The following is a 22,513-nucleotide window of genomic DNA, read 5'->3' as shown; positions in this document are numbered from 1 at the left end:
CACTGCAAGTTTTACACATCAAGAGATATCTACAGTCTTAGCCTGTGCTGGTTTTATAGCTATCTAATGCATATAATACATAATAGACTGGATTACCAATTTTATGATCTGTTAAGTACACAATAGCATATTTAAAGATTCTGTGTACAGCTTCAGAAATTTACATATATATCTCTAATTTGTCGTTCAGGGATGAAATGTCCTGTAGGATAGGGAAATAAAGTTTTGTTGTGTTGTTTTGTTGTTGCTGTGTGGTAGTTTTGTGTGGTTGCATTGGTTGGTTGGTTTGGTTTTGGGTTGGTTTTTTGTGCAAGGTCTCCTGAGTTTCTGCATTCATTTGGAACACTGGGACATGAGGCAACAGGAATGCAGTCAGCAGTCGTGGCCTGGGAAGAAAGAACTAAAAGATATTAATGTTGGTCACTTAGCTTTTTGATGAAAGTCATCTGGAAGGCTGACTCATCCCCTGATCTCTGCCTTTTCTCTCACTACTGCTGGTGTTTTATGGTTTCATCTAGTTGGATAATTTCATCAAAAAGGTATTTGAAGGAAGTCTGAGCTTTCCACGTAGCTCTCTAGAAGATAGTTCAGAAAGAGAAATCCTAATAATTTTAAATATGGGTTTACATTGAGTGCTGCTACAGAGTACAAACTTTCTGTTCTTTAACGTATTTGTCTTTCACTAGGGCACAAAATACACATGTAGCCTGGTCTAGATGCAAAGATAAGAGCATATACCCACTTGGAAGACTCAAGTTATCTTTGAGGCTTGGACTAGGGAAAACCATGATGAAAAACAGTCACATCAGGGTGTAGAAGCTTGCTGTCTCAAATTAGAGTGTGATCCAAATGTAAGACAGTGAAGTCCAGCATTTCTGTACATGGTCCTAAATAAGTAGTTCTGTGTATCCTATATATGCTAAATGGAATAGCTTTTTCCTCTTCTCTGGGTTTTGGAGTGCAGGTTTCAGAACTGGTGCCAGGAGGCAGAGTAGAAACAGTAGCAGGGGTGGGAGGCCTGAAAATGCAGCAGTTAAATTGGTGTGATAGTCTAAATCTCTGAGGTTCAGCCGTCTTTTGAAGACTCTGTAAAGTCTTCGAAATTTAAAGCTAGCAGATGACAAATTGCTAGTTGGGGCTGTAAATTTAGAAGTTAGGATCAAATATGTTAAGCTAAACAACTCCTATTCTGGTTGCTCAGCATAGCAAGCAATGCATTTTTTTCATGTCAAACATCAATTACAAGTGAGGCTCTGTAGGAGGCCAGCCAGCCCACAGAAATTGGCCATGTATGTGGTTGCAGCCCATAGCTAACAGGCGTAAATTCTTACAACTTTAGAACACACGTGGCCTAAGGAGGGCATTTGGTCAGCTAATACTCATTATATTTTACCCTGTGACAACCTGCTCGTCCCTCTGCAGCAGAAAAAAGTGTGCCCATGCCATGCAGAGTTGCTTCACTTCAGGGTATACAGAATCATAGAATCATTTCGGTTGGAAGAGACCCTCAGGATCATCAAGTCCAACCATAACCTCACTCTAGCACTAAACCATGTCCCTAAGAACCTCATCTATGCACCTTTTAAACACCTCCAGGGATGGTGACTCCATCACTGCCCTGGGCAGCCTGTTCCAATGCCTGACAACCCTTTCTGTGAAGAATTTTTTCCTAATCTCCAATCTAAACCTCCCCTGGCACAACTTGAGGCCATTTCCTCTTGTCCTATTGCTTGTTACTTGGGAGAAGAGACAAACACCCCCCCCCCCCATGCTACAACCTTCTTTCGGGTAGTTGTAGACAGCGATAAGGTCTCCCCTCAGCCTCCTTTTCTCCAGGCTAAACAGCCTCAGTTCCCTCAGAGGTTCCTCATCACACTTGTACTCCAGGCTCCTCTACCAGCTTCATCGCCTCTTCTGCACTCTCTCTAGTACCTAGGTGTCTTAGGATGATCATAAACAAATTTTCTTTGTGGTTTAGGCTAAGACACCATGATGTAATGGGAGTCACTGGAGCGTAGCAGGGTCTTTTCTTCCGATTTTGCTGTGGGGGGTAGATAACTCCAGCTAATGTTGGTGGCAATAATCTGAGAGCAGCAGCATCTTACGGCAGGTGCCCTTGATGCACATTCACTTATATAACACATTCATCATGTATATTATTCTATCTGTGTGTCAGTTTAGAAAAAGTTAGGTTTGTAACAACCTGTTACATGAAACTAAATTCTACTTCCTTTGTGCTTTTCTACCTTTTGCGTGTCAATTTGCAGTATCAAAAGGATGCTAATATAATAATTGTTCTTACACAGTTGTATTTTTATGTTCCAGAAATGGCAGATTTTTTTTTTTTTAATAAGCTTCCAGAAAAGCTTGGCTCTTAGGTCTGGACTGAATTTTGGCTGGTTGACTGTTCTTCAGAAATATAGCTCTGGAAAAATTATAAGCTGAAAACCTTTTTTTCGGCCTAAGCACATTTCCACTTTCCTACATCTGTTTTTACATGCTCTGACTATGGCATTTGGGGCCAAGTTATGCATATTCCAGCATTGATTTCCACAGACGTACAGACCAGGTCTGTAACAGAAAAAAAACCTTTTGCCATATGATATGTCTTGCATAGATACCTGTTGTGAACAGAGCAATTCTTTGAAAATTGTGTGTCCACAGAAGGGGTTCCTGTAGAGGACCTGTCTGTGCACACATGCAGCCTCCCTGCAGTGGCAGTGCCAGCTCATTGCCAAGCATTACTAACTCTGTACTCACTGAAACTGCTGTCAAAATCAGTGGTAGAAATTTTATGGGCAGAAGGTAAAGTTGGTCCCAATAAGTATTGTTTTGGTGCTTTCTGTTCCTTTCCTAATTGTTTTACTCTCTAAATACAGGTTATTTATCTCTTAACCACATAGTTATCGGGAGCAGCAGTAAGTCTCCTGGTGATTAGTGTGGGTCTACTGAGTCTCCAGGAAAAGCCACATCACCACTATGATTACTTCTGCTGATATTAATTTTAGAAATGTGTTCATGAATAAACCTAAGGACCAACCATTTGCTGAGGGGAGAACAAACTGTAAACAGTTCTGTTTTAAAAATATTTTTGGTTCAGATGCTGCATAACATGCTCATTTTCCCGCCTTCTCTTCCAGGTCATAGAAGACAACACCGGTGTCCGGAGGGTGGTGGTTACCCCCCAGTCTCCAGAGTGTTACCCTCCCAGTTATCCTTCAGCCATCTCTCCAACTCATCACTTACCTCCGTACCTGACCCACCATCCCCATTTTATTCACAACTCTCACACAGCTTTTTATCCTCCTGTCACTGGACCTGGGGACATGCCACCACAGTTTTTCCCACAGCATCATCTTCCCCCAACAATATATGGAGAACAAGGTGAGCTGGACAGAAGATACTGGTATTGCAGTATTAATTGGAGAACTTGTAGAGTGGCTTTGTCTACGTGGATGGAACCTTGTTTGACATCCAGAGCAGGGGGTTGTAGCCATCAAGAGTGCAGCAACACAGGGTAATCCTACATTGCAACACTAGGTTGCAGAAACAAAACCAGTTATAACTTACTTTGTAAATATAGTGGGGAAAAAGTATCTCATCCCATGCTCTAAACTGAGGACATGAGTCATGCCAGCCACTCGTACTGTGTCAGGATGCAGCATTGTATAGAAAAAACAGAGAAATAGCGTGTCAGTCCTGCCTTGGGAATGAGGATGGATGGGGAGGACTGGATCTCAGCACAGCTTGTCGCAGTCATTCCCAGTGGGAAAAGCGGGACATCGCTTCCTGTTGGCTGTAATGTGCCTCCTGCCCCCAGCCGTGGTTTTCTAAGAAATAGCAGGCTTTTTCTGTTTGTTGTTCTGGTTGAGACTGTGCAGTAAGTCACTGAAAAGCATTGTCTGATACCAGAGGGTAGCATGGCAACCCTAATCAGGCCATGAGTAAATAATGGAAAGAAAAGGAGTGAAAGGGGCATATTTCTGTCTGAACTATGCACTGCTGTGTCTCTGCTGGCCTGGAGATAAGTCTTTGTGTAATCTGAAAGAGGGCGTTAACCAAAAAGTAATCGGCAAAGCTGCTTGAGATGTATAATATATAAGTCAGTTCAAGATTCATGGTATAACGTTGCCACTGAACTAACTGGACCTGAGACCCTTTCTAAAGAATATGTTTAAGCCATATTACCAGAAGTGAGATTCTGCTGGAGTGGGAAGGAAGAGACAGAAAGGGAGGTGTCAATGGATGCTACCCCTTGAAGCTTCTGTTGAGCAACATTGTAGCATGCTGATTTTTAGGCAGTTAGTTGCTGTAAGAATATAACTATGATCATGTAGCTAGATGAGGAAAGGTGAAGGCCAAGACACACTGAAGTAGGAAAGAAAAAAATCTGGCTAGTTGAAACAACCTGGAAGATTATCATATAGTATACATAGCAATCTCAGCTTACAAATAAGGCTTGCAACAGGTGGGTAGGATGCCTGTTTGCTTCAGATGTTTATATGATAACTTCTGAACAGATGTTAAAGAAAATATGAAGAATATATTGAGTATCAATTGTTACTGTGCTAACAAAGGCAAAACTATAATTTTGATGTGAATTTGTTCAAGCTTCAGACTCGGAGTGCAAAAAGGAAGGCTGACCTATAGAGAAAAGCAGAAAATACTCTGATTCCTGCAAGCTGACCTGTCTTAGGTTGGAGACAGTCATTCTTGGGCAGTGAACAGGGTATTGTGTTTAATGAAGTGTGTCTGAGGTGTACATATATTTCTCAAGCTTTTTCTAGACTGCTTTACTTACCCAAAGCTTCCACTTCTTGCTGCACTTCCCTCCTTAGGCAGGCACAGTTGACATGATCGTAAAGTCTATTATATTGGGAAATTATACCGCATATAATTGGTGATGGCAGCTTGAAACCAGGGCATCTTGCTTTATTCTGTCCAGTCAGGCCCTGGGGAAGAAACTCCTAAATTGCTGTGAAATTATGAAGGCTTTTTCCTAAATATCAGTCTGCCTGAGTTTTTGCTTGAAATCTGTGTTCCTGAAACACAAAGACTGAAAAGGAGGGGAAAATCTTGTTTCTCTAATTGCTGTATTTTATTTGTTCATATGTGCTTGTGCAATGAGTTTAAAATCTCTAACAGCAAATGAGCGCACTTAATATGATACAAAAAATTGATCAGTCCTGCAAAAAAGCGTTTTTAAGGAAGAAATCTTTGGTTTGTTGTAAAATCTATCTCCAGGAAAATCTGGCATTGTTTCATTTGGAGATGGCCAGGAATTTGGTTTCCTGAAAAAACTCAAGTGATTGTTGTTCTGAGTTAACGTGGCTGAGTTCTTTTGTTTCAGAAATCATACCACTATATGGGATGTCCAGCTATATTACCAGGGAAGATCAGTACAGCAAACCACAGCACAAAAAACTCAAAGACAGGCAGATCGATCGCCAAAACCGTCTGAATAGTCCTCCTTCGTCCATCTACAAAAGCCATATAGGCAGCTGCGCCACTGTGTACAATGGTTACGCGAAGAGCCACAACGGAGCGAGCAACGGCAGCAGCGGGGGGGCTCCGGCAGTGAAGAAACCGGAGCGCAGAGCACGAAGCAGCCCCAAGTCAAATGAACAAGACCCGCATGGTAAAAGACAGTTTTATTTATTTTTAATTCCTTTTTTATTGCACCTCTCAGGCTTACGACCGCCTGTATATGGATCTAGTAACTATGCCAAAAAACACTACCACCCACACATAAAGACAGTGTTAATACAGTGTGAACTTAAATATAAACGTTGAGCTTGCTGTACTGTATTTCTTTTGTAAGATGAACCAGTTGCCTCCCCGTCTTTCATGGCTACTCCCTAGTAGATGCACCATCATTCTCTTTTTATCTGTTGGAAACAGAACTGCATTTTATGGGCAAGTTCTTGGTTTTCTTTTGCTTTTCATACAGGGATCTTGACAATTCACCGAAATCCTCATGGACAATTGAGCTATAACCAAAACCTGACTACTAAGTACCACTACTTTGTATCTGCATAAATGCACTAAACTTATTAGAAAATTTAGAGGCAATTGCTGAAAAGACAAGTTTGTTTATGTGGAAATTCAATGGAAGTAGGATTAGTTGAAACAGAAGAAATTTAAGAAGAAATTGCTCAATCTTAGCCATTGGGATTAGTGGTCAAATCTCGCTACTTTTCAAATAATTTTTTTTCAACATTTGCAGAGGCTTGTAATTTAAATAATTTAAACTTTACCATAAAACGTTGGGTCGTTCATCTAATCAAATCTCATTTATCACAAGTCATTCTGCACGTAGCCATTTCTACCAAAGTTTCACTCAGTAACTTCCTATAACCCATTATACCTTTCAGCATTTCTCTGCCTGTCTCTTTGACTGCTACAACTGCAACTGATGGAGCAAATTTTTAGGTAGTAAGCAAGCTTATACCGAATACATCTAGGATACTTATCATCTAGCACACTATGAAATCTCTCAAGTGAATTTATGCATACAACATAGTTTTTTTCCATTATCTATATATTGTATATATTTATTTGATTGCGTACTTTTACTTGTGAGACGTAACTGAAATAAATACCCATAAAAAGTAATTTAACAGATAGCTGAAGGGGAAAAAATAGTGCTGGCATGGTAAGGAATGAGGATTTGCAGCCATGCTTTGGGATGTTTAGAATTAGCAAAGAGCTGCATATAGGAATGCTTTATTCCAACAAAATGAATCACTTCGTAGACTTCGTAATTATTTCTTGTCAATCAGCTTAAACATTTAACATTCTTATTTATGTTTGTATATATATTTTTTTTACTCTAGTCTGTGGTGGAATACATGAGGCACCTGCATGAAAGACCTGCAATAAAATGTAGTCTTAACAGCTAAACTGCAGTATAGTTTCAGTAGATACTGAGTCAGGCTGGATGATCACTTTTGAAATAATCTATATTTAATTTAAAAATATTTAGTTGAAGGGTTTCCTGCAACCCTGTGTTTATCTAATTTTTTCTCTTGGAGCAGTCTGCTGTGCTGCAGCTGAGGAGTGTGAGTGCTCTTAACATTCAAAAAAAATCAGTGAAGTCATGGCTGTGGCACATCTGGTCTGTCAGACAGAGAGGACCTTAAAACTGGGAACAGCAAATAATGGAGTCTTCCCCCAAACTGTGAAAAAGTCCATAGGAGGAGACCATGCAAATAAGCAACAGTTGTCCCACCCTCCTGATAACTGCAACTCACTGGTGTTTTAAAATTAGGTTCTGCATCTACGCCCAGGGGTGGCAGCTCTGAAGTCGCTGTCAGGCTGCTCTACAGCAAAGGTCATGGCCAAAGCAGGAATAGGAGATATGTTTTCATATTAAAAGAAAAAAAAATACTGTGGACTCTTAGTGAGCTTTTTCACATCAAAGTCTATTGTTACAGTCCTGCACGTATGCCCATACGCCAGTGTCAGCAGAAAGGTTGTCATGAAGGTTTTGTAATGGCTTCCACCAAGAAATGCCCTACAATAAGTTTCCACTTGATATTTATAAGCTTCTAATCATATCTGCTGCTTTATATTTACCTTCTCTGTTTATTCTTTCATTATTTGGGGATTTATGGATTGGTACCTGACTAACATGGCCATACAGGTAGCTGGGTTGAGAGTTAAAAGCAATCTGGGAACAGCTGATAATTTTGATTCATGCTGCTAAAATGACAGAGCATTTAGAATAGCCAAGAAAAAGAATGTATCGGAAGTGGTAAGTAGCAAAGCTGTTTAAACTTAGACTTTTTCTGGACGTGTGTTGATTCAAGCCTGCTAATAGTTAAAAATTTGATGGCTCTGTGTTGCTGCTTCCAAAGTTGCAGAGTAGTCTGGAAAGTCTATAATGTGTGTATATATATATATATATATATATATATATAAAATATGTAGAGAATAAAAGTCTTTATTTAGAAAACCACTTAGCCAAAAAACTCTTAAGGGGCAAGTAGGAATGTACGAATTTAGAGTGAAACTCAGAGCAATGTGAAGGAGAACCGGAGCTGATGGGGCTGGAGGAGCCCCGTACACAGCTGGAGCAGACACTTGCACACCCAAAATCCCAGTTGCTGCAGAAAATGCTGTGCATCTCCATGGTGGCATTTGTGACGGGGAGGTGGACAACAGGCATTTCTGTTCTTGCGTTTGCTATCTCTGTGTTTAAGTAAATGCTTGTCCCGCTACTTATTTCTCAGTAGTAATTTCTTTGAGGGGTGTGTTGCTCCTTGCTGAGCGACTCCAAGCGACCTCTGCTGCAGCTGCACTGAGGTTATTACAGATTATAGCATACAATACAAGGAAAACTCTACTTTTTTCCAAGAAAATGTATGACATAAATCACGAGACCTGAGATAGTTAAAAATGTACTTTTCCATCAAATAATCACTCATTGCCTGTATTATGCCCATGGCACTGAACTAAGGGAAGGCAAGGAAAACTCTGCCATGTGTCAATAATTTACTGGTTTTTTCCAATGTTAAAAGAACCGGGTGTTTTCCAAAAGGCTGATTCAGCACTTCTAGAAGAAATGGGGTAGGAGCATTGTGAGTAGTACTAAAATCAGGTAATGACTCTGGAGTACTTTTGGTTCAGTCACCTCTACAATTGTGGATTCAGCATGTGCTCCCCTATGCCACTCTGTGCTCCGTACAGCATGATGGTACATTAAAAATACATCGGTGTTTCTACTATGTGCCCTTGTCCCAGGCTGGCCCTCTTGCATGGCGTCAGGAGCTCTTTTTAGTAGGGAGATTAAAGATTGGGGATATAAATACAATTCCTCTGGCCTTTTCTATTGCCAACATTGTGTCTTTATGATGGGAGGTGTACTTGTAAATAAAGATTTCTCGTTTAGGCTGGAAATACGCCATTTGGGGGGGGTAAGAAACTTATGTGATATCTTACGAGGCTAATAATTGTCTGAAGAGTTAGCAGCTATTCTGAGCACTTGTTGTGGGAGGATGGACACTGTCTTGGTCAAGAAGACGACTTGGAGGTATGTAGTAGGGATTCTGATTTAAAATATAAACTGTAGCTTTTCTGCAGGGCTGTTTTAAAACTTGAATGGGAGAGGAGGGATCAAGGTTGGGTTGTGGGTATTTTCTTTTTTTTTTTTTAATGGAGACGCCTTGCCATGTAAAAAGAGCTGTAAGCGGAAATCCTGTCCCATTCATGCTGTCCTTTATGGATTTCAGTCTGAGTCACTTCCTTCTCATGCACTCAGTGGTTCCCTTCATGGTCATGTAATGATCTGGTAGTTTGAGAAGTTTCATGTGTGGCTGCAAGTACTACGGGAACTCAAGCAGTTTTAAGCATTCTTAGAATGCTTTTGCCTATTTACTGATAAAACATCTCTCTTTTTCCCCTTCAAATCGGATAGTTTTGTGTTGTTTTTTTTTTTTTTCCTCTTTTCAAGTTCTTCAAACTTGGATGAGGATTAAGATAGCCAAAACTAAATGTCAAATGGGTAAAAGTAGAAAGCAGGAGACGGATTGTTTTGTGCATCCTGTCCAGGAGCTGGGTGGGTGCTGGGAGCTGGGTGCCAGAATAAACAACCCAGCCTGGGCAGAGAGGCAGCTCTGGGGAACTCACGTGCACCTTTGTGTCAGCGTTCCATAAAGAATATGTTTTGTGGTGATTTTGAGAAGCTGACTTTCTTTACAGCTGCCCAAAGCAGTGCTCAAGTGCTGACTTGGTGTCCACTCTGTTACTCTGAGCAGTTGATCTCTTGCGTATGGATGGAGAAGGGAGAAAAAAAATATTTGAATTATTTAATAGTTCAAAGAGTTGCTGCAGGCTATAGATAGATCATAAACTTTTGTACTACCATTGTCATATGCATACGGCCAGCTTAAAAACTCATAGATGTTGCTTTCCTATCACTGAGGTTTTGTAAATCTGATTTTGTGCGTTGCTGCAGCTTTCAGGTATTCCCAAAGCTGAAAACCATTGCCTCAGATGCTCATACTCCTGCCTACATCCTGACGGACATGTCTCAGCAGATTTGGCTCACTCTGTGTGCTTGTTTCTTTGAGGTGAATGTGTCAGGAACATGTGGAAAATGGGCTTAGCAAGATAACATGGTTTTAATTTGAAAACGTCTTTAAAAGCACTGAACTCAGCAAATCAGAAGTTCTGAAATGAAATAAAGCTGACTGGTGTGGCCAGCCTGGGCTGGTACCAGCAAGGATCCCTGAGCCATGTGGGGATACAGAGTGGGTGACAACATATGGAATGAGCAGAGCTGATGCTTGCTTGATACAACCCTATCCTGCTCTCCTCTACTTTTTAATATTTAAATATGTTTAGGAAAAGTGGATTTTTTTTTTTCTATTTTTGTGGATTTTAGGTTTTTTTGGTTGTGGGATTTTTTGGTGATTGGTTGGTTTGGTTTTTGGGGTTTTTTTGTGTATTTTGTTTTCTTTTTTAATCAAGCTTTTTTTAATCCAGAACCTGTGAATTAAAGGGAAATTGAGGGAGCTGTGATTCAATGCAGACAGGAACCAGGCGAAGTTCCTCTACTTACTCATTCTAGATCCTGTCAGTTCTTTCCTATTTTGGTCCTGAATCTGTTTTTCAAGCTAATTGGGCTGTGTATGTATCTGTACTTATATATCCTATAGATTCAAAAGTTAAAAGAGTAGTTTGTCACTTTTGGTCTGTGTAAGCACAGGGGCTGAGCGACAGTATGGCAGTATACGTGACTTTTGTGTTCTTTTAGCGCCAGGTACATACTAATAAAGACCCTTTTTATAACAATGTAGAAATGTTCTCCAGACAAAATCTGTCTTACGTGATTCTTCTGCTGACGTACAAAATACCCCCACATAAGTGCACCATCCCTGGTTTCCCTAAATGTATTTGCTTCTATAATGTGAGGAGACTTAACAGAATTGTGTTCTGAAGACAACCTGTCAAAACCAACACAGTGATTTTATTGGTAACAAGGAAAAAAAACACTCTGAAGACTAAAATGCATCTGTCAGGATAAGCAAATTTTAGTATTATACCAAGTAATGGAATGTGAAACAATATTTACTGAAAACAGAGATGTGTTCAATCTCGTCAGTATAGATCGGCATCACTTAGGAAATCAGAATAGCATTAGTGTTCCTACTGCATTTTCTTAATGGTTTCAGCAAATAATACTACTTGGCTGAGTTGTTTAGACTTGCATCAAATTAGAAATATATACTGTGTGTTGTGTGCATGCTGTTTATCTTAGTTTTAATAAGTGAAAGGAAATAGGATGCATTAATTAGGGTACTAGTCTGAACTTGAGAAACCACAGTTAATTTGTGACACGAGGGAATTTCCACTGTGATATTCTCCTGCCTCTACTTTATCTCTCCCATCATGACTGAGTTTGTGGTTTTGTTTGTTTCTATTGGGAAACATGCCTACTTCTTAAACATACTTTATGTTTTGTATATTCCCTAAAATAATGGGCTGTGAAATTGTTGGTCCAGGCAGAAAACAAAATGGTTATGAATTTCAGATATTTCTGGTGTTAAGTTGCCGAGAAAATACCTTTGTGTGCCAGAGTCAATTCCATTAGCTGGGCCACACAGAATATTTACTAAACATTTTTTTTACTTAATAGTCAAATAAGTAGCCACTTAAGTGAGCTCTGTATAGACTGATGAGTATATTAGAAACATATTGACATTATGCAGAGTTCAAGTAAAGTGCATTGCCAAGTTCATGTCAATCTGTATGCATGCAAGAATTTATCCAAGCCATGCCTTATTTATAATTAATTTATTCAGCAAAAATAATTGCCAAGATGGATATCCAGCATCACCGAGAAAGTCACTGTGTTGAGGGAGAGAAACAAATCTCTCTTTTCTCCACCGACTTGAAACTTGCATCATGGGGCTTTGATGAAGAAAGGTAAAAGCTAAATACCACAAGTATACCAGTGATTCTGGAAAGCAAGTACCTCCTCCCTCCCTGAGCCCTTGTTTTGCCGAGCTCCAAACCCAGCAGCATTTTGCTTTAAGTAATTCCTTCTGGTGCATATTGACCAACTCTTTTCGCAGAGTTGGATTTTTTTCTTTCTTTCTTTTGTACTGCATGCAAAAATAGTTTCCAGGAATTTACTAGCCTATCAAAGTCCATCAGCATGTGAAATGTTGGGAGCATGGAGGTATTTTCCTGCTGCATCCTCGGTACAGAACCAAAGTTTAGGAGAAGCCTGAGGGCCGTGCCGGTCCTACCTGCTTTCACACCACAATTGGCGCATTCTGGCAGAAGGATGTTTTGTGCTTGGTTAGCACAGGGTCCTGCCAACTGGGGGTCTGGGGCAGGGAAAGAGCAGATATTCACACTCTATTTTTATCCACTTATCTTGAAAGACCAAAGAACCAGCTTCATAACTCAAGCACCAGAAGTTGTTGATAAGAGATTCTCCTCATTGACTAAATGGGAGCATCATCTCTTAATTTAGTTGCTCAATATTCTCCCATCTTCAGTCTCAGCTGCTTTTAGAGGTGAACAAAAAATGTGTCAAACTTGGTTTCATTCAGACTTTTTGTAGCTGGAATGCAAACATACCATCAGGGTAGCTGTGGATCCATGTGATCCAGCGTGGTCATGAGGAGTTGGTCTCCTGGGCATCCATGGCTCTGAGGCACAAATGGGGCAGAATGGGTGACTATGATTCTGGTGACATTTACAGTCTCAACACAGAAGCTCAGACAAAATAAACCTCAGCTGAAGCTCCCTAATCTTCATAAGTGTGCTAGCCTGCTAGAAACGCAGCTGCAAGTCTGCTTAGGGAAGTGCAGGGTGTATCTAGCGAAAACTGGGGAAATCGGTGTCCAAGGTTCTCCTTCGACATTATTGGTGACTTAGAAGTCCTTGGTGGCTGGAGTTTTTCCCCAAGGCTGTTTTTCACAGTCCTGATCAACCCGTGCAGACTCTCCTATTCTTCTCATCTGCTTTCATCCCTGCCTTGTCTCGTGTTGCCAGCAGGATCTCCTTGGTGCGGGGAGCTGGATAAGATATCTGCTCCGTGATTTATCGAGAAGTCGGTGCCGAATGACGTAAGGCACAACCTCTTCCCCCAGAGGATCTTCGTATTATCTCAAGAATCCGCAGCTTCTGCTGCAACTGACAGTCAAATCCAAAAGACTGAAATCTGAGACTTTTTTCTAAGAGTTTATGTAATTTATAGATATCCAACCAGCAGGAAAAAAAAAGTATCAAGTACATTTTCATCCTGCTCAGCGGTTAAATCCCTGTGCTTGGGAGAAGAGCTCCACAAAGGTCTCAGAGCTTCGTTGCAAGATAAACAGTGTATTCTCACCAGTTAGGAGGAGATAACGAGGACCACCGACAGAGGAAGGGAACAGTGTTTCCCTTATTTGGAAGTATCTGGGACATTGAGTCAGAAGGGAGAGGGTATTTATAGAGAAAAGGTAGCACATTTCCTCCCTCTGGGCTATAAAAAATAAAGCACCTTTAATTCTAATAATTTAATGAACAATCCTTATTTGTATACCCAGATGTTCTGAATAATGTCTGTCTGTATATTCATCTGGATTTGCAAAGGCAGTGAAATTAAATTTCATGTCCTGATGAAGTTAATGGGATCTATTTACCCAACTCTCTTAGGCTGTGCTACAAAACCCATCAGTTAGTTTTCCTTTTCTGAGGAAGGGTGGAATTTGATTTCAAAAGTTTTTGTGACCCATCATTTATTTTATGGGGGAAACTCTATTTTTAGAAATGTAGGTGATGCTTTGAGTAATGCAATTAACAGAAGGGATAGACAGGTCTAAAATGAAGTAACTACTTCAGTTTTCTCTGAGGTTTATTATAAAAATATGTTGTCCTGAAGCTTGAGATCGGTGTTTTGTTTGTTTGTTTTTTTCTGTAAGGAGCTGTGCTTAGAAGCAGCTGGTTTGATTTACCATGATTCATGTGACTTTTGCCTGAATTTCATCTCAGCAATGAAATCCAGATCAAGTTGAAATTCCTGTAGCTTTGTTGACGCCTTCCCAACAAGCTGTAATCAGGTGGATATTTCTGTGAAGTATTTTAAATATTTGGAAAGATTCTTAGTGGCAAATCTGGTTGTGCAAATATCCAGGATTGTATATTGCCCTTGTCCCATACAGGACTGCTAAATGCACAGACGGTTTTTCCAGCTCACTAGTAGTTAATTGGTACAGACTGTATAGATGAGGGTTTTTTTGACACTCTTGAGTTCACTCTTCACATCACAGGCCTGGGAGGCACCAATGACATCCCATCAGCTTTTTCTTACATTTGTGTTGGAGGAATTTAGTGCTTGATCTTTATTAAATGCCCTGTTTAATATAATTCTAACTTGTACTGTTGTAGTTCATCATTCAGACTTGACTGCAAAACAGTTTAGGCTGGGATTGGTCGAGTAAATTGAATGTCATCTGTCATGAGGAAGATAATTTCATTCTGCTGTCAATCTATAGGTGTTTGGGTCGATTTAACGAGGGGAGTGGAAGCTCTTTTTGTCTTCCCCATGTCTAAGCTGTAGTGCCTGGGCTGAGTGGAAAGGAAAAAATGTTCTTCCTTTTCCTGGATTATTGCAATCTCCTCCACCACTCATTGCAATCTGATTATCTCATAGTTTTCATCTGGAAAAATAGGTCAATAATTTACCTTGGTAACAGAAAAGCTAGGCTGGAGTTCATTCAAAAAATATTGTGACTCTGTGTCTATTCACTAGGTTGTTAGTGAAAAATCCCAGTGAAGAATCCTTGTATTCCAAGCATTATAATTTGGAGTGCAGATCCTATAGGTAGTGCCTAGAAATAAAATTTCTGCTTTAATGTAAATGTTAAGACAAAATCAGCAACAGTGAAAAGTTGACACATTTTCTGTGCTCATCCTTTTTTAGAGGAAGTTTTCCCTGCTTACCACCTTGTAAAGGATGAACAGCTCCCTCTGACTCTTGAGAGTGAAATAGTTATTGCTAAAACATAGCATCCCAGAGCACTTTTCATTACCTTTGGTCAAATCTAAAGAAGACATTTCTTCTTTGATTCAAATGAGGCTGAGGGCAAACCAGGTATTTTCTTAAAGTTGCTTATACTATAATGGGCAACCTTATGCCTTTGCATTGGGAAGTGCTCTGCTGCCTGCATATTGTTGTAGCAAACTCCGTGGCTTTACAAGGTTCCTTGCCAAGGAGGTTGTTAATTTTGGCCGAGGAGCACCCTTTAATCCCGACCGTGTTTGGAGCTCCTGTTGCAGTCTGTTTCGGCTGTGCTGTCTGATTGTTTTCCTGTGCAAATATGCAGTTTTGCAGGTTATTTTGCTAGTTTTATGTTTGATCAGGAAAAATGCTATTATTGTGTTTAATGGGCAGATTATCAAAGGCTTTTACTGGCTGTTTTTTTGTATGGTCATATTTTTGAAGGTCAAGAAAATGTAAGTTTTATTGTGTGTTCAATACTGGTGCCATTGTCTCCCGGTGCATTGGAGATAGTATTTCAGACCAAAATAAATATTTCCTGGTTGGTATGGGGCAGCAGTCACTGGATTTAAAACCCAAGACTGGTGACACTGGAGACTTGACAAACAAAGTTTGTGTTTGGTGGGGAATGTGCTTTCCACCTCTGCCGCTGGACGACCTGCTGAGGTAACGCTCGTTCAAAACAAGGAAACACAAATCATTTCACTTACATTATAACAGTTTTCTCAGTGGTTCTTAGGCACCTTCCTGCTCCTTAAGCAAGGCACAGGAGGGGACAATGATTAAAATAATTCCTTAATTGGAAAGGTTTGATGGTGTGTCTTTAACTGTTTACTTCGGTCTCATAGCATCACATTGGTGAACTGCAGTGGGCTTACAGGGTAGTGGTATCTAATGCTCATCTAGAAGGGACAAGACTAGAGAAGGAAAACTTATTTTCAAAGCCTGTCTGTAATATCTGACTAGTGGCATTGAATGACGCTTTCTGGTGCAAATTCAGTGTAGAACCCATGGAGCAGTGCTGTGTGTCCCTCCTGGGCCAAAAGCTGAACATCCTCTATCTCTGGGATGAGAGAGGTTGCACTTCACAGCAGGCTTGAGAGACTCAAAGTTTTTAGCCGCAATATTTAAATATTTTTAATAGCTGTCACACATCTGAGCATGAAGAGGCATTACCATGTAGCGTATCTCCACCCGTCTCTCACATGTGGATGCTCACCTGCCTGCTCCAACAGGAGTTTTGCCAACTTAGAAGAGCGCTTTGAAATGATGCTGATGAAAATCAACAAAATTTTAAATATTTACTCTGGATTAGGTACTCCTGTATATATTAGCTGTGGTTTTTTTAGAAGTGGACTTGACACAAAGACGGAGCGGTGGCCTCTGCCTGTGGCAGCCTGCTAGTCGGTCAGCCCTCGTTTATCTGCGAAGCTTTTGCTGTCTCCTCGTTCCCACGCAGCGTTCTGCATGCTGTTTAGTAGCAAAAGGGAAGCACCTGAAAATTAAAAAAAAAAAAAAAGAAAAAAAGAAAATAAGCTAAAGCAAGTCCAAAGTATGAGCAAGAGCACTCCAAGAAGAGGTCTGGTGTGTAAGCAGTTTGTTGTTCCAGCAGACTCATCTTGGGCTTTCTCTGTTTCTGTGGGTTATGTCATTGTTTATTTTGGTGTTCCTTCAAAAGCAGCCAGCTGCAGCCATATGCAGCACGTTGCCTCTTATCTTTTTTTGTGAGATACACAAAGCGCTTTCTTAAGATGTAAAATATATGTGATAGAGATGGGGGGTTGCTGTATTTTGCTAAGAAAGCCCTTTTCTGCTTTCTAATGGACCAACTGCTTGTTCACAGTAGGAATTCGCTCAGATCTTTAGCCAATGAAGTAGAAGTTGTTATTGCTGTCTTCCAACAGTAGCAGCAAAGGAGCAGAGAAAAACAAACCCAATATGTCACTTAAACTCCATTTGTCCCTTGCATCCAGCATTTTCTTTCCCTGCAGGTTACTACTGATCTTATTTTCCTTACTCCATCCCAACAAAAAATACACATCAAAATAATAATAGGGGGCAAGGAGGATTGAATGTAGTTACATATATGTTTTTAAAACATGTTTTAGCAGAAGGGACTTTTATTACATACATCTGAGTACTTCTGCAACTGCTTGATGTGAAAACATTGAGTGCTTATCTGTGTGAAAGAAGGATGTCTTGAAGCACAGAGACAAACCATATGATGTGAATTTGTACTCCAGGTATTTTGGAGTATCCTACCCCATTGGCGGTAGAATACTGAGGGGAGGCAAAGTAAAACTAGCAGGTTAATAGATATTGCCTATGGCCAGGAAATCTCTGCAACACATGATTGAATTTGTGCCTAAATTATAGTGGTGTTGAGGCAAACACTTCAGTTATCCTTTGCTTGATGTCCCGGTGAGTCAGGATGGCCTGAAATTTTTTTCTTATTTGAGATCTGAAAATGTAATTTTCTGGTGATTATGCAGGTTTTTTGTTTTCTTTGCCTTCAGTTATTCAGGGAGTAGCTTGAGTTTTTTGTGTTGGGTGTTTTTTTTTCCCTCCTACCTACATATAATTTGATTTTTAAGGTCAGATACTGCAAGGTAAGCTCATAGACATCACATAAGGCATTTTAGCAGAGAGACTAATATAACAACAGTGGGAAGGTGGAAGACGTGAGAGGCTCTTGCACAGCAGTTTTTAGAGAATGAAAACATGTTTCAATGATTGGATTATTTTCTTGAGGTTGGATAACGTCAGTCTCTCTACCTTGGACATGGGAGCTGTAGTCATGTTTTATCACTAGTGTTTTCATTAGCTTTCAAGTAATTATCAGAAATTCGAAATATGTAATATTTATAAATCTCATCCTGGTATTTATAGGTTTAATTAATAATCTTCCTTGGTATATTATGTTTCAGCGTGGTGTGATTGACTGTTTTGAATAGAAATATTTCTTTCACAAGTTTTTTATTTTAAAAGGGCTCCCTATTCTGCCTGTTGTGGAAGTGGTGCCGAGAAGAGTTGTATAAAGTTCCATGTGTTCAGTGTGACACTGGATTTGTTCTTCTCAGTATTACAGGAGTTGACCAGTACATGGCCCATCCATGACCCTGCTCTGCACTGGGCTGCCTCCCTGACACACTGGAAAAATGCATCAAACTGGATTAGACAGCAATCTATCCTAGGTCTAATTTTATTCAATATTTTCATTAAGGACTTGAAGAATGGAATAAGGATTGATGCTTATTAAATTATAGTCCATATCAGGCTCTGACAGGGTTGAGAGTGCTTGATGGGTCAAGGGGGAGAGAAGGGGGACAAAACAGGAGGAAAGCTCAAATGGCCTTGACAGAAAAAGTTTGATCAAGACAAGAGTAAAAGTACTAAAGTACTGCATTTCAGCCATTCCTTCTCAATCCTACTTTTTTTTTTTTTTTTAATTATTATTATATGGTAGTTCTGCACAGTAGTTCTGGGAGGTATAGTAGACTAGAAAAGCTGAGATTCAAATTATTCTATAGACAAAGAGATGAAGTAACCTCATAGTGAGCTCTGTGAAGGGATATGTCGCTCCTCAGTTGGTGCTGCTAGGGCCAGGGCTGCTACTGCATCTTCAGAAGAATGGAGACCAAATTCAGAAACATTCCAGAAGGCAGCAGTAAGTGAGATCTGTGATCTGGTAAATACAGGTAAGGAAGAAATGAGCTTACTTTGTTTAAGGAGAAAAAGTAAATGCGAAAGGTTGCAATGATGACAGTGGTGATGGACTGGCCTGGTGTGCAGGAGAAGTAATAAGCTGAAGGTGCAGCAGGGGTAGCTGAGAAAAGGGGCTTCCCAGTGATGAGGAGAGTTAGGTACTGTGGTACATGGCCTAGCTGAGGAAGTTTTGAGATTGCCACCATCACGGGGCAAGAGGTTATTAATTTTTTATTTATTTTTTTTAAAAATGGGCTAGGCAGATGTCTCTGAGGAATGGTTCAGGTGATCGTGTTGCAGTGTAGGAAGATGGACTCCATGACCGTTTCATGTCCCCTCCCATCCCGGTTTCTGTGACTCAGCTGCTGTGTGGCATCTGCAGTTTTAGTTCTGTTCTTGTACAAGGAGTTTTTTAATGTATGTATCTACAGTTCTCTGAAATGAAAAAGTCTCCGTGTGTTCTTTGTGTACGGAACTTTGACGCTGGCAGGCAGTTCACAAAGGAGCTGGGCTGTGCTTTGAAGAGTTCATTTTCTTGCAGCTTGTAGGTTGTGCCGTACGTGACTGATAAAAGATCTTTCCTAGCATTAAAGCCGGTCACAGCCCCAGTAAATCTGGAACAAATTCTGAGAAAGCATGTCATGTTATGACTGGCATATCTGTGAGCATGGAGCTCTGCTTGAGAATTAGACTAAAAGTTTGCAAAGTGCTGGTGCTGATGTCATTCCCTTGGAATGGAAAGGCGGTTGAAACAGTAAATACTTTCTGTGGCCAGAAGCTAAGTCTTGAGCTGGACTTTTTCCTCTCTGCGAAGGAAAGAATGCAGAACAAACCTAAAATGTGTATTTGCAATGGGAAAATCTTAATTAGTTTAGAGCTTTTAGCTATTTCAAACCATTTACATACACAGCTGCTGTTCATACAAACATGAAAACTACTCATGGAAACTTCAAACTTACCTTGAAATGACAAGTATTTTTTCCTGTTTTTAAAGCTGTGCTTGGTGTTCAAAAGTGTGATTGGAAAGGTCTGAAAATTATATTTGTACTCTACGTGCAGAAAGGAGCATAGACACAGGCTAACAGAAGCATGTAATAAAAGGCTTTAGTTCAGCAAGGCTTAATATTGAAACCTTTTTAGCACCAAACAGCTGCTGGGAAAGTGTTTAATTTTTAGGAGCGTTTACTCTTGGTTGTATCTATAGAGTTTTGGTAATGACACAAAACTCTGAAAAAGAAGAGATGACCAAAATACAAACAGAGACATGGTCCGGGTCTTAACAGCTGGTTTGTCTGCTGCAAAAGGTTGGGCTGGAACATTGGATCTAAATAACCTACAGCCTGGGAATGAGAACCTAGTGCTGTAGCTTTGGGACAGCTATAACGCCTCTTAGACATTGAGATCTACAGGATAACAGGATTTTTATACTGTCCCTTGGAGGACCCCACTGAGCATTCACAAGGAAATCATCCCCACCCCCAGCTTCCTCCTAGGAGGAAGAGTTTTGCCCTGGCAGATGTGGGGAACAGATGTTGAGAGGAAAAGTTATAACAGGACAATGACCTGAAGTGTTAGTTGGGTTTTTCCTTGGTGTGATGGAACTTCTGTTCCCAATGGCAGAGGAGGAAAGCAGCACGTGTCTGCTCCTTTCTCTGCAAGCCCCAGCGTTAATGTTGGGGGTGACATAAAGGCATTTATGTTCTTGTGTCAGATATTCAGTGCTCAGTTAGCTGAGGAAGAGACAGGAAGGGACAAAGATTTAAAAGCAAATCAGCTATCTGTTGTTCAAGGACAATCAGTGCTAAGGCAGTGAATCACACTCAGCCACCCACCGCCTTTCCCAAGCAACTGTAGGTGATCTTTCTGAATTTTAGTTTCCTGTTTTACATCGAGGCTTCTCCTGTTCTTCCCCACCTTTCCACCACTGCATCTGTGATGTCTGGGAGACACTCATCATCCTCATCCCTAAATGTTCCAGTGAGCTAATCTAGTAGAAAATTCCTCAGTGGCTGATGAGTAACTATAATAGTAAGCTAGGGAAAAAAAGGCTTTTTACCAATTCTGTATTATCAGCATAACACATAAAAGATACTTGTGTTTCTTTTCCTCTCTATAATTTTCTACTTCAGAAAGATTTCTACTCTTTGTTGGCTTGGGAGAAAGATGGTGAGCTTGTTGCTTAATGTGTTATGAGAGAGGCTGGCAGATAAAAACCAACTTCCTACTGAGGGAGTGATTCACAACAGGTCTTGTTCTCTTTTACTTCATCTAGCTCAGGGGACTGTGAATAATTATGTTTATTATTGAAAAGAGATCAACCATCCATAGAAGCCTGAGAACTTTTATGGCTTTTGAAATGGGAATTTAAGCATTTGAAATATTATAAGACGGTGAAATTTCTGGAAGCTACTTTCTTTCTCTGGAAAAGGTTGGCTTCAGTCTTATTAACAGATTTTTCCCTGAGGCAGTTTTTGTTGCCTCTTTTTTTCATGTATTTCAGACAGGTAGGACTCAATGACCTCTCCTGAGGTCCCCTTCCAACCTGACCTGCTCTCTGATGATATTTATTGCTTTCTGTCTTTCATTTAACATTCACTCTGTTTTCACAGGGCATTACCTATTATTCACAGTGGGGTTTTTTTGTTTTTAATTCAGTGCAGGGTTCTAAGGCACACACTGCCCTTTCCACACGGTACACTGGTTTCAAAGCTTGTGATGAAAGGACACTTCTTGCTGTAGACATTTCTTTCTTTCCTGTTGTTCTTATACAACAATCCGTGGCATTGGTCCCTCGGGGATACCTCAGCTCTGCACACGGGAAGGGGTTGGTGCGTGTGTGCAGGTGATCACCGGCCCCTGCCCAGTCCCATGTGTGAACATTTGGGAGGTTCAGCATAGGAGGTACCTCACAGGGTTGGTCAGCACTTGTGCAACATCCGATACAGCCTTTTCTTTAGAAAATGTGATGCAGCTTCCATCCATATATGTGTTAATCATCAACTTTAAATTCAGTTCTTAATTTTTCTGCACTCACTTTGTCACCTTTGATCTCTGTGTGTCCCATTCTCTCTCTTCCTTTCCCCTAAATCTTTGAAGAAGGCTTTTCTTCCACCTCCAGCTTATCTGTATAAACTCTTGGTCACATAAATGTCCACATTGTCAAAATAAATATCCACATGTCCTTAATAACTCAAAGCTACAGAGCGTCTGGTTCTCAGAGCCTTCTTCTTGTTAACAAGCTACATATATGAGGAGCTAATATAAAAAAATATCAGTATTAGGACTCTTCATTGAGAAGTCTATCGTACTTTTCCCCCCCCCAGTTATTTATTTGCTGGGTATACCCATCTCCCCGAGGTCTTAAAGTCAGTTCCTGCACTTGGAGCAATTTGAACCTTCAGCCCTGACCTGCAAGGGTCAGAGGAATTAGTTACTGTGCAAAGCAATCGTTTTTCATGGGAGAGGGAAGTGAGATTTCTTTGGGTTCCTCAGGGTTTATTTTCCTGTTCTGCTTAGTGTGACACGGATAGCATCCTTGCTAGAAAGCAGAGAGAGGAAAGAAAATTCAGTCCACATGTTTGGAATTTAAGGTTGAGAATGATTCACGGTGAGCTTCTGGGGGTTGTAATTAGGGGTGACATAATAACCATAAACTTTGAATAAAATAGTAGCGACATTTTTGTTACATTCTGTAGCTGTAGAAGCTGCTTCTGATTAGCATCCCTTCAAGATAAGCCTGCAGGACCTCCTTGGTTTCCAGATCTGGATACAGGCTTTTGTGGTACAGTCCTACTTCTGTACTGATGC

General features: G+C 40.4%; 1 protein-coding gene across 1 annotated transcript in view; it reads left to right on the top strand.

Annotated features, from left to right (window-relative positions):
• FNDC3B (fibronectin type III domain containing 3B) overlaps nucleotides 1-22,513 on the top strand; it is a gene marked incomplete at its 5' end in the record, with an annotated part of 152,763 nt that overhangs the window by 61,680 nt on the left and 68,570 nt on the right. The window contains 2 exons of the mRNA XM_080349549.1: nucleotides 3,141-3,384; nucleotides 5,351-5,638. Of these exons, the coding sequence (XP_080205675.1) occupies nucleotides 3,141-3,384; nucleotides 5,351-5,638 (532 nt within the window). The remainder of the gene's footprint in view (nucleotides 1-3,140; nucleotides 3,385-5,350; nucleotides 5,639-22,513) is intronic.

This window comes from Nesoenas mayeri (assembly GCF_963082525.1).
Source record: "Nesoenas mayeri genome assembly, chromosome: 9".
NCBI classification, from domain to species: Eukaryota; Metazoa; Chordata; class Aves; order Columbiformes; family Columbidae; genus Nesoenas; species Nesoenas mayeri.
The sequence above is the reverse complement of the archived record's forward strand: the minus strand, read 5'-3'. Positions and strand labels throughout refer to the sequence as shown.